General features: G+C 34.9%; 1 protein-coding gene across 1 annotated transcript; it reads left to right on the forward strand.

The window, feature by feature from the left end:
* Positions 1-5,410: 5,410 nt before the first annotated feature.
* LOC149508892 (cytochrome b6) lies at positions 5,411-8,914 on the forward strand. The gene is made up of 2 exons (XM_089757794.1): positions 5,411-5,811; positions 6,636-8,914. The coding sequence occupies exons 1-2, from the start codon at positions 5,806-5,808 to the stop codon at positions 7,275-7,277; spliced, it is 648 nt and encodes a 215-aa protein (XP_089613920.1). The 5' UTR covers positions 5,411-5,805; the 3' UTR covers positions 7,278-8,914.
* Positions 8,915-13,627: the final 4,713 nt, after the last annotated feature.

Genomic DNA, 13,627 nt, shown 5'->3' on the forward strand with positions numbered 1-13,627 from the left:
TTGTCGTCAAATGGTGGTCTTCCATTGCCATTGTCGTCAAATGGTGGTCTTCCATTGCCATTGTCGTCAAATGGTGGTCTTCCATTGCCATTGTCGTCAAATGGTGGTCTTCCATTGCCATTGTCGTCAAATGGTGGTCTTCCATTGCCATTGTCGTTAACTAGTCTCCATTTTTTATTCACTATAGGTTTGTTATTCACTATAGGTTTGTTATTCACTATAGGTTTGTTATTCACTATAGGTTTTTCATTCACTATAGGTTTTTCATTCACTATAGGTTTTTCATTCACTATAGGTTTTTCATTCACTATAGGTTTGTTATTCACTATAGGTTTTTCATTCACTATAGGTTTTTCATTCACTATAGGTTTTTCATTCACTATAGGTTTTTCATTCACTATAGGTCTCGATTCTGTACGCACTATATGATCCACAATTCCATGATCTTTGGCTTCTTTTGCTGACATAAAATTATCTCTTTCCATGTCTTTGTTTATAACCCATCGGGGCTGGCCCGTTCTTTGTACATAAGCCTCTATGATGTCTTCTTGCATTTTCATTACTTCGTCTGTTTCCATGACCCAGTCTTTGAAGCCATCATCCTTAAGCATACTAATAGGTTGATGGATCATTACCCTGATGATATAACATACTTCTAACTCACATAATGAGGCGAGAAGAATAGCTATAGAATTGAACAACCGTACAGGCATTTTTTGCGCATTGCATACGGCTTTACAATTGCATACGGCTTTACAATGGAATTCTCTTTTTTCTTTCATCGAAAAAAAGAGAAAATATAGAGTCTATTAGACCCAGATTAATAAATAATCCAATTACCATCCTTCTTTTTCTTTTTTTTTCGGAAAAGTTTAAAAATACTATGATGGCTCCGTTGCTTTATATATTTATTTCGTCTGTGATTCAGCAATCCCAAAGTTTCTTTTTTTTTTTGAAAAAAAAAAAAGAAAGAAAAAAAATAGTCTTTTTTTTTTTCGTACTCTTTCATAACATAAATATTGTTAATAGCCTCTGGTAGGAAAAGAAAAAAAGTTTGTGACGCCTGAGATGGGCCCACGATAGCTAAGATCAAATTGGAAATGCCCCTTCTCTCATACTACTCTTTCGATACATAATCTAATATTTTTTTTTGAAAAAAAAAAAAAGAAATAAAAAAAAAATTTCATATCGAATTCAAAGTGCCATGCTATTATTACTTACTAATTCATATTTCATATGGCGAAGGCATAGTCTTCTTTTTTCTTTCCATCAATAATAAAAAAAAAAAACTCATTGGCGCCGAGCGTGAGGGAATGCTCTGCGTTTGGTAATTTCTCCTCCGACCAAGAGAAAAGCTGCGATTGAAGCGGTCAATCCCATGGCTAGTGTATGCACATCTGGTTCCACTGCTTGCATAGTATCAAAAAGAGATAATCCAGATACTATCCCTCCGCCAGGAGAGTTTATAAAAAAAAACAGGTCTCGGCTATTACTCTCTATACTGAGATAGATCATAATACCCGCAAGTTGATTCGAGGTCTGGATATCAAGCTCTTTGCCCAAAAAAAGCAATCTTTCTCGATAAATTCGGTTGATTAGGATAAAATTGTATCCCTTAGTAGCCGTACAGGCACCTTTTGATGCATACGGTTCAACAAAAATTGCGAAAAAAAATCAATGTGTAGATTCCAGCCATCCTTTGTTTTTTCTAGTCGGACCTTTCTAACTTCTAATTTCTAATGAAGGGGCTTTTTCTTACATTTTTTAAATAAAATGAAATTTAAAATTAAATTAAAGAAAGATGAGTTTTGGCCCGTTTTCCTATAATATAGAAAAAATTCGCTAAACTTATTGCACAAACTTTTCATTGATCCATTTTTTTTTCATTGCGATTCAATCCAAATCACGATGTCATTTTCTTGTTCCTGAATGGGGTTCGTCAATTTTTTATTCAATTTTTTTAGGTTTATGCTCTACTCCGAGTAAAGATCTGCCCGATTTTTATTTGCACATATAGGACAAATGACCCAATACCACGTCTTTTTGCTATGATTTCATTTCCTTTTTTTATTTTAATTTAATTCCTTTTTCTTTCATGTTTTTCGCCAAATATTCAACGTATTTCCCATATTATTCGATTGATTAACAGTTTGAAATCGCTCTTATTTATAATTAAAAAAAAAAAGAAAAATTATGATTATGATATAGGTGGTAATCATAAATATATTACCAATTGGGTTTTTTCTAAACGGAGCCTGGATACTTCATTTTATCAGTCCAACCAAGCCAACCATAAATCATTCTAATTGAAAATATTAATCTGGATACACCCCCATGAAATGGATCTCTAATTGCACTTCATTACACTTCCCGCTACAAATTTTTGATAATTCAATCAATCTTTTTGGGGCGAAACAGGGGATATCTCGATCGGGCGAGAGAACGGGGGAATCCCATATGACCCAATATATTTGACAAGTCGCACTATATGTCAACCCAGCTTGCATCGTTATCTCCCGGAACTTGAAAAGGAACTTTTGGAATACCAACAGGCATAAAGTAAAAAGAATGTAAAATTATATTTCGCTTTGATTGTGGAAGCGTAATACGTAATGTAATACGTAATAATGGTCTTATCTTAATAATATGTAATATTATATTTCACTTTGATTGTGGAAGCGTAATACGTAATGTAATACGTAATAATGGTCTTATCTTAATAATATGTAATATTATAATATGTAATATTATATTTCACTTTGATTGTGGAAGCGTAATACGTAATGTAATACGTAATAATGGTCTTATCTTAATAATATGTAATATTATAATATGTAATATTATATTTCACTTTGATTGTGGAAGCGTAATACGTAATGTAATACGTAATAATGGTCTTATCTTAATAATATGTAATAATGGTCTTAATAATATGGGCCTTTATCATATTTTATACATAGATAGACTAAGGCCATAAAATAAAGAAAGGCGGAATGATGAAAGAGAATTCTTACGAATAGGTCCTTTGAATGATGAACAAATAGGGATGCATTCATTCATAAAAAATAGGATCAACCCCCATTGCGTATTGATACTTATCGAGTATAGAATAGATCTGCTTCTCTTTTTTCTTCTGAGCCGAATTCTTCCCTTATTACTAATGGAATAGAACAAACATTAATCCTTTCTCCGAAAGAATCCACCGAAAAGGGGAGGTATTCCAATGCAATAAAGTTACATAGTGTCTATTTTTCGTTGATTTGATAAAGGGGTATTTCCATGGGTTTGCCTTGGTATCGTGTTCATACTGTCGTATTGAATGATCCCGGTCGCTTGCTTTCTGTTCATATAATGCATACAGCTCTGGTTGCTGGTTGGGCCGGTTCAATGGCTCTATATGAATTAGCTGTTTTTGATCCCTCCGATCCCGTTCTTGATCCAATGTGGAGACAAGGTATGTTCGTTATACCCTTCATGACTCGTTTAGGAATAACCAATTCATGGGGCGGTTGGAGTATTACGGGGCGGACTATAACAAATCCGGGTATTTGGAGTTACGAAGGTGTGGCCGGAGCACATATTGTGTTTTCTGGCTTGTGCTTCTTGGCAGCTATCTGGCATTGGGTATATTGGGATCTAGAAATTTTTTGTGATGAGCGCACAGGAAAACCCTCTTTGGATTTGCCCAAGATTTTTGGAATTCATTTATTTCTCTCAGGAGTGGCTTGCTTTGGCTTTGGCGCATTTCATGTAACAGGATTGTATGGTCCTGGAATATGGGTGTCCGACCCTTATGGACTAACCGGAAAGGTACAACCTGTAAATCCAGCGTGGGGCGTGGAAGGTTTTGATCCTTTTGTTCCGGGAGGAATAGCCTCTCATCATATTGCAGCAGGGACATTGGGCATATTAGCGGGCTTATTCCATCTTAGTGTCCGTCCGCCCCAACGTTTATACAAAGGATTACGTATGGGAAATATTGAAACCGTCCTTTCCAGTAGTATAGCTGCTGTCTTTTTTGCAGCTTTTGTTGTTACTGGAACTATGTGGTATGGTTCAGCAACTACCCCCATCGAATTATTTGGTCCTACTCGTTATCAATGGGATCAAGGATACTTCCAGCAAGAAATATATCGAAGGGTTAGTGCTGGGTTAGCCGAAAATCAAAGTTTATCAGAAGCTTGGTCTAAAATTCCTGAAAAATTAGCTTTTTATGATTACATTGGCAATAATCCGGCAAAAGGAGGATTATTCAGAGCGGGTTCAATGGACAACGGGGATGGAATAGCCGTTGGGTGGTTAGGACACCCTATCTTTAGAGATAAAGAAGGGCGTGAACTTTTTGTACGTCGTATGCCTACTTTTTTTGAAACATTTCCGGTTGTTTTGGTAGACGGAGACGGAATTGTTAGAGCGGATGTTCCTTTTAGAAGGGCAGAATCGAAGTATAGTGTCGAACAAGTAGGTGTAACTGTTGTTGAGTTCTATGGTGGCGAACTCAATGGAGTGAGTTATAGTGATCCTGCTACTGTGAAAAAATATGCTAGACGTGCTCAATTGGGTGAAATTTTTGAATTAGATCGTGCTACTTTGAAATCCGATGGTGTTTTTCGTAGCAGTCCAAGGGGTTGGTTTACTTTTGGGCATGCTTCGTTTGCTTTGCTTTTCTTCTTCGGACACATTTGGCATGGTGCTAGAACCCTGTTCAGAGATGTTTTTGCCGGTATTGATCCAGATTTGGATGCTCAAGTGGAATTTGGAGCATTCCAAAAACTTGGAGATCCAACTACAAGAAGACAAGTAGTCTGATGCAAGATTGCTTTGTTATTTTTCGCTTCTATTTTCTGTTTGTGATTTGACATAGGCTGCTGTAAAAATCTTGATTAAAATCGCTGCCTTTTCTTTGATTCTTGTTCTTTCGTTATTTTATTCGGGAGATGATTCTAAATAAATAGGTACGGAAGCTATAATTGTAAACCACGATCGAATTTATGGAAGCATTGGTTTATACATTCCTCTTAGTATCTACTCTAGGGATAATTTTTTTCGCTATCTTTTTTCGAGAACCGCCTAAAGTTCCAACTAAAAAAATGAAATGATTTTTCATTATCTCAATTGAAGTAATGAGCCTCCCAATATTATATTGGGAGGCTCATTACTTCAATTAGTCCCCGTGTTCCTCGAATGGATCCCTTAATTGTTGAGAGGGTTGCCCAAAGGCAGTATATAAGGCGTACCCAGTAAAACTTACAAGTAAACCAGATATAGAGATGGCGACTAAAGTTGCTGTTTCCATTATTATATAATTATATAAATAATATATATAAATATAAATATAAATAATATAAATATAAATATAATTTCAAGATCACAATGGATCTATGATAAGATCGTTTATTTACAGCGGAATGATATACAAAGTCAACAGATCTCACTGAATACAAAATAAGATTTATGGCTACACAAACCGTTGAGGGTAGTTCTAGATCTGGTCCAAGACGAACTGTTGTAGGGGATTTTTTGAAACCATTGAATTCGGAATATGGTAAAGTAGCTCCTGGATGGGGAACGACTCCTTTGATGGGTGTCGCAATGGCTTTATTTTCGATATTCTTATCTATTATTTTGGAGATTTATAATTCTTCCGTTTTACTGGATGGAATTTCGCTGAATTAGATTCACAAGAACCACGAAGCCTCGCTTTTCAATACAAAAAGTGAAACTTTTAGTTCTCGGATTTTTTTTAGCCCATTCTATTTTGGTAGTTCGACCGCGAAATTTTTTTTGTTTCTGTATTTCCGGAATATGAGTGTGTGACTTGTTATAATTGATCCTATTGATAGTACAGAAAATGGGTCTGTCCTCTTGATCGAGATAGTTTTATCCCGTCGGATAGCCATTCTAGTATCTGGAGCACGGAATATATGAAATGGATCACGAAGTATTCGAACTATGATTCATACTTAATATTCAAACCTCGCGGCCGGACTCAAAAAAAAAAAAAATTTTCAAAGAAAGAGGTTTTTTATTTATAAATCGAGAAATTTTTTCTTCTTTCAAACTCTCATTTAGTTTATGCTTATTTTGATCAAAGGACAAACCTTTCTTTTCTTTGTATTTTTATTTATTATATCTATTCTATTCATTGAATAAGTGATGATCCAATAATTCTTACTCAAAGAATCTTTGGACTTAGTTTGAAGGTTTTATTGAATCATCGCGGTTCTGGTATGAATCTGAAGTTTCAATTGATTCATAGGGTCTTAACAAGAGAATTCCTATTAAAAATAAAGAAAACAAGAATAAAGCCACATTCCATATAAATAACAAATCAAAGCAAAGAAAAAGAAAAGAAATAAGTAGGTAAATAGAAGATTCAAGAGGCCTGATCAACATAAAGACGAATGCGCCGACTTGATTTTTTGGCATTATAATTACAACTACAAAAAAGAGCTTTCGGATTTTTACTCTTTTGTGTCTTCAGATAAAATTGAATGAAAAGATTAAGAAGTTTCAAACTTTCTATTCCATATCCGTTTCAGCTATTATTTGGGTGTTTTTGTTTGAGCTGTACGAGATGAAATTCTCATATACGGTTCTCAGGGGGGGAGTCCTCTTGGTTTACCTATCTCAATAAAGTCTATGATTGGTTCGAAGAACGCCTCGAGATTCAGGCGATTGCAGATGATATAACTAGTAAATATGTTCCTCCTCATGTTAACATATTTTATTGTCTAGGAGGAATTACGCTTACTTGTTTTTTGGTACAAGTAGCTACAGGATTTGCTATGACTTTTTACTATCGTCCAACCGTTACTGAGGCTTTTACTTCTGTTCAATACATAATGACTGAAGCTAACTTTGGTTGGTTAATCCGATCAGTTCATCGATGGTCGGCAAGTATGATGGTCTTAATGATGATCCTGCACGTATTTCGTGTCTATCTCACTGGTGGTTTTAAAAAACCTCGCGAATTGACTTGGGTTACAGGCGTGGTTCTGGCTGTGTTGACTGCATCTTTTGGTGTAACAGGTTATTCCTTACCTTGGGACCAAATTGGTTATTGGGCAGTCAAAATCGTAACAGGCGTTCCGGAAGCTATTCCGGTAATAGGATCGCCTTTGGTAGAGTTATTGCGTGGAAGTGCTAGTGTGGGACAATCCACTTTGACCCGTTTTTATAGTTTACACACTTTTGTATTACCCCTTCTTACTGCTGTATTTATGTTAATGCATTTCCTAATGATACGTAAGCAAGGCATTTCTGGTCCTTTATAGAGAATATAGACCATAGCTATATTGTAACCAATCATTTATCTTATTACTTGCCAATCATTTATCTTATTACTTGGGGGAGGAACAATAGTATTTCATTGCTACAAATATGGATTGTTGAAAAAAAAAAAAAAATAAGACATGTATTTGGATATTTCCTTTCAACTCCACAATATTCTATTATTTATTTGATATGACATGAATAGTTGAAGGGAATTCCCCGAAGAGAAAATGGATTATGGGAGTGTGTGACTTGAACTATTGATTGGGCCATGCAGAAATATGCCTTTATCTGCTACATTGGAATTCACAACCAAATGTGTCTTTGTTCCAACCACCGTGTAAGCCCCATACAAAGGATAGGCTGGTTCGCTTGAAGAGAATCTTTTCTATGATCAGACCTGACGATGTCGTGTATGAACAGGGCTCCGTAAGATCCAGTAGAATAAGTGATTTGGCATAATGCAAATTAGATTTTATTTATTTATTTTTATTTTTTTTTTACTTTCTTATCTTAATAGTATGAAAATACATTCATTTCTTCTGCATCGACCCGATTTATTATTATTATACTATCGGAGTGAAACAAGGGATCTAAAGAAGAGCAAAGGCTAGACTATATTAGTAACAAGTAAATCCTTTGTATGTAAAAAATCTCGATATATTTTTGGGATAAAGGTGAATCGCAAGGCCTAAGACGACCCAGAAAGCACTTGATCACGATCAACTTTGTACGCCTACTTGGGTATTGAGCATTTACCTGTAAAAATGGCATTCCTTGGAATGTATAGTTGCAACTTCGTAAAATGGAATCAGGTAACTTTTTTCTTACATATGAAATCATTCATATATGTGTGGATAACATATAGATTCATTTTATATGTATCCGTTTGTATCCATTTGATTCGATTGATTTTTGCTTGAGCCGGATGATGAAAAATTATCATGTCCGGTTCCTTCGGGGGATGGATCTAGAAAAATTCACCTATCCTAATAACAAAAAAACCTGACTTGAACGATCCTGTATTAAGAGCTAAATTAGCTAAAGGTATGGGTCATAATTATTATGGGGAACCCGCATGGCCCAATGATCTTTTATATATTTTTCCAGTAGTAATTCTCGGTACTATTGCTTGTAACGTAGGCTTAGCGGTTCTAGAACCTTCAATGATTGGTGAACCCGCGGATCCATTTGCAACTCCTTTGGAAATATTACCTGAATGGTATTTCTTTCCTGTATTTCAAATACTTCGTACAGTACCTAACAAGTTATTGGGTGTTCTTTTAATGGTTTCAGTACCTGCGGGATTATTAACAGTACCTTTTTTGGAAAATGTTAATAAATTCCAAAATCCATTTCGTCGTCCAGTAGCGACAACCGTTTTTTTGATTGGTACTGCGGTGGCCCTTTGGTTGGGTATTGGAGCAACATTACCGATTGATAAATCCCTAACTTTAGGTCTTTTTTAAATTGAATCAATTTTAAAATAAAATATCATGATGTGCGTATCTAGGGAGTAGTCACTTCAAAGTCAAAGTGAATTCTCCCTAGATACATTTATTCAATTCTGGTCCCAATATATGGATTGTGCTGAAGGTTCAAAATCCATTTTCGTTTTTTTTTTTTTTTTCTAATTTTCTAAAGTAAAAAAAAAAAAAATGAAATAAATCCTAAATCCAATGGATTTAAAATTTTGGTAAATCAATTTCGCAATGCTTTTCTACTTCTTTTCTAGAATGCCCAATATTTGTTTTACATCTTCTATGCGAAAGTGTTCAATTTTCATAAGGTCTTCTTGACTGTTATTCAAAAGGTCCAATAATGTATGTATATTGGACTTTTTGAGACAATTATAGATCCTGGGAGGCAATTCTGATTGGTCAATAAAAATATATTTCAATGCTATTTCTTTTTTCTTTTTTCTTAGTTTAGCTAATCTATCATGAAAAGGAAAAAAAGGTAAAGTAACGTTGTGTTGATTGTTTTCTAAATGTAAGTTTTCTTCTTCCGCATCTAGAAAGGGAATAAATAAATCAATCAAATTCCGAGAGGCTTCATGAAGTGCTTCTTTAGGAGTTAAACTTCCATTTGTCCATATTTCTAGAAAAAGTATCTCCTGTTTTTCATTATCATTCCCATAACAATGAATACTATGATTCGCATTTCGAACAGGCATGAATACAGCATCTATAGGATAACTTCCGTCGTGAAAGTTCTTTGGCGTTTTTATACCGTATCCTCTATTTCTCTCGATTTGTAATCCAATACACAAATCAATTGGTTCGGTTAGGCTAGCTATATGCTGTGTATTATCAACGATTTCCACAGAAGGCGGTAAGATGATGTCTTGAGCAGTTACATATCCGGGACCCTTGGCACAAATAAAGGCGTTACGAGTTCCATACAAATTACTTCTCAATACAATTGCTTTTAAATTCATTAAAATTTCATGTACTGATTCTTGAATACCTACTATGGTAGAATATTCGTGTGGTATTTTCTCAGATTTTGCACGTGTAATACATGTTCCTTCTATTTCTCCAAGCAAAGCTCTTCGCATCGCAATGCCTATTGTGTCGGCTTGGCCTTTCATAAGTGGAGACAGAATAAAGCGTCCATAATAAAGACGCTTACTATCTGTTCTTGATTCAACACACTTCCACTGCAGTGTCCGAGTAGAGACTTTTACTTTCTCTCGAACCATAGTAATATTATTTTATTTGATCAGATCATTGAATCATTTATTTCTCTTGAAATCTCTTTAGTGTTTATTTCTACACACGTTTTTTTTTAGGAGGTCTACAGCCATTATGTGGCATAGGGGTTACATCCCGTACGAAACTTAATAGTATACCACTTCTACGAATAGCTCGTAATGCTCCATCTCTTCCGAGACCAGGACCTTTTATCAGAACTTCCACTCGTCGCATACCTTGGTCTACTACTGCTCGAATAGCATTTCTCGCTGCGGTTTGAGCAGCAAAAGGAGTCCCTCTTCTTGGACCCTTGAATCCACAAGTACCGGCGGAGGAAGAAGAAATTACCTGACCCCGTACATCTGTAATAGTAACAATGGTATTGTTGAAACTTGCTTGAACATGAATAACTCCTTTTGGTATTCTACGTGCACTTTTCCGTGCACTACTGCGCCCATTCCTACGTGAACCAACTTTTGGTATAGGTTTTGCCATATTTTATCATTTCATAAGGATAAGTCAGAGATATATGGATATATCCATTTCATGTCAAAACAGATCTTCTATTTTTATTTGTTCATCGCTTTCTTTAAGATTAGTTTCTTTTCTTTAACTTTAAGGAGTTCTTTTTAGAATAGAAAGATTATCCTTGTCTCTGTTTATGTCTCGGGTTGGAACAAATTACGACAATTCGTCCCCTCCTACGGATTAGTCGACATTTTTCACAAATTTTACGAACGGAAGCCCTTATTTTCATAGTTGTTATTCCTTAAATTTTTCCGAATCTACTTATTGGAAGAAAATAAGTTTCTTGAAATTTTTGAACCTTGAATTGGATCCCCCTGAAAGGAATCTTGAAGTTGAAAAAACTACCTAATCGTTCGAATCCTTGTTGCGGAGTCTATAAATTATACGCCCCCTGGTTGAATCATAAGCACTTACTTCACTTTTGTTGACTCTATCCCACGGTGGTATACGTATAAAACTCGATCGGACCCTTCCTGAAACATAACCTAGAATCAGATCTTCATTATCTAAAGGAATCTGGAGTGGACGTGATTCACTAATTAAACCTCCATGAATCCATTTTTGTTCTTTTATTCCAGGTAAAACTTCCTTGACGTATCAACTACTGTAGGGCAGGAGGAGTTCTATTAGACAACCCGTGCTTTTTTTTTTCACAAATGGAAAGTTTCGGATTCGGATACAATTCGGATGTTAGACAGATTACCATATATAACACAAAATTTCTCCGCCGATTCCTTCTAGTCGAGCCTCCCGGTCTGTCATTATACCCCGAGAAGTAGAAAGAATTACAATCCCCATCCCGCCTAAAATTCTAGGAATTTGTTGATAGTTAGAATAGATTCGTAGACCGGGTCGACTGATCCGTCGTAAATTTAAAATAGTTCTATATGGTCCTTTCCTATTCCTTCTATGCCGTAGGGTTAAAACCAAAAAATATTTGTTTCTTTCCCGATGTTTCCTTATGTTATCGATAAAACCTTCTCGTAAAAGTATTTTAACAATGTTTTCAGTGATGTTAGTAGATCCTATTCGAATCGTTCCTTTTCTATTCATGTCAGCATTTCGTATAGAAGTTATTATGTCAGCAATAGTGTCCTTACCCATGGTAAACTAAAATTATTGTTGCTCCCGAATTTTGATATAACCAACATGTTCTTTTTTTTTTTTTACTTAGTAAAGGTATATACGTGAGACACAATCTACTAATTAATCTATGTCATTTAAATACTCTAATTTAAATACTATAACTATATTGAATTGAGGTCTCGTCTTATAATACCTCAGGAGCTAATGAAACTATTTTAGTGAAATTTAACTGTCTCAATTCCCCGGCGATCGCACCAAAAATTCGAGTTCCTTTTGGATTTCCTTTTTGATCAATGACAACTGCAGCATTGTCATCATATCGTATTATCATACCGTTGTCGCGTTTGAGTTCTTTACAAGTACGTACAATTACAGCTCTGATCACTTCTGATCTTTCTAGAGGTGCCTTTGGTACTGCTTTCTTGATCACAGCAACAATAACGTCACCAATATGAGCATATCGGCGATTACTAGCTCCTATGACTCGAATACACATTAATTCTCGGGCCCCGCTGTTATCTGCTACATTCAAATGGGTCTGAGGTTGAATCATTTTTTTTAATCTCTTCTTTCAATGGAACAAAGGACGAAGAAAAAAAGAAATATTGTTTGTCAAAAAAAAAAAAAAAAGGAAACCCGCAATTGTTTTTTTTATTCCCAAGACTTCTTTCCTTTGGTTCTATATTCCTATCCTGAAATAATGAATTGAGTTTTTATAGGCATTTTGGACGCCGCTATTGAAATAGCCTTTCTTGCTATATTTTCGGCTACTCCGCTCATTTCATAAAGTATTCTGCCCGGTTTAACGACAGCTACCCAATACTCGGGAGATCCTTTCCCCGAACCCATACGTGTTTCTGTAGATCTTACCGTAACTGGTTTGTCTGGAAATATACGTACCCATATTTTTCCACCACGGCGTACATTTCGTGTCATTGCGCGGCGCCCCGCTTCTATTTGTCTAGATGTAATCCAAGCGGGTTCAAGTGCTTGAAGAGCATATCTACCGAAACAAATGCGATTACCTCGATAAGATATTCCTTTCATTCTTCCTCTATGTTGGTTACGAAATCTGGTTCTTTTTGGGTTATAGTTGATGGTTGTTTATTAATTCCATCTCTACTACAGAACTGGACATGAGAGTTTCTTCTCATCCAGCTCCTCGCGAAAAAAATGACTAAAAAATATTTTATTTTATTCTTAAGATATATAGGTAGTTACTGAATAATAGATTGAATCCTGGGATTCTTTGCTTTGAGATTTTATCTGATCTATTTGAGATTTTATCTGATCTATTATAAATTTGTATATCTTGTTTGGATATATATTGGATATATATATAAGTAATTAAACATGGATTCTATTTATAGATAATGTCTTATCTTGTTTTTGTTATAATGTTATAACGAATCTTTATTTTGTTTTGTCTTTTTTTATCATATTCATCTCGGATCGACAAAAATTTAACAATCAAATAAAATGAAAATAAAATTTTTAAAATGAAAATAAAAAAAAAAAATGAAAATAAAATTTTTAAAATGAAAATAAAATTTTCGCGGGCGAATATTTACTCTTTCAATATCTATTTCAGTTGTCGGGTTAACTCATGACCTCTCAGAATCAGAACAGAATAAAAAGAAATGAAGTGGTCTCTGGTTTGTTCCGCCATCCTACCCGATAAATCATTAGGATTCGTTTTCAATAGAATCCTCTGCATTCACGGGTTCCGTCGTCCCCATCGCTTCTCGATTAATGCTTAGGTCTGAATTCTCCAATGGAGCCTTAATTTAATATTTAATAAAAATTTAATATTTAATAAAAATAAAAATTTAATATTTAATAAATAATATTTAATAAAAAAATTTGTTAATTTGTTCTTTAGTCAACCTTCTCAGTCTTTATTGACTTAAGGCTCTTGATTTTTTCTTCGATGAACAGATATTCATCTAATTATTGATGAATCTCTATTGATGCTCTATTACATTGCTCTTTATGAGATGCTTCGTAGACCTTACATATTGGAATCATATATCATTTCATTT

This window comes from Durio zibethinus, unplaced genomic scaffold (assembly GCF_047325235.1).
Source record: "Durio zibethinus cultivar Kanyao isolate XHJ-2024 unplaced genomic scaffold, ASM4732523v1 HiC_scaffold_290, whole genome shotgun sequence".
Lineage (NCBI taxonomy): Eukaryota > Viridiplantae > Streptophyta > Magnoliopsida > Malvales > Malvaceae > Durio > Durio zibethinus.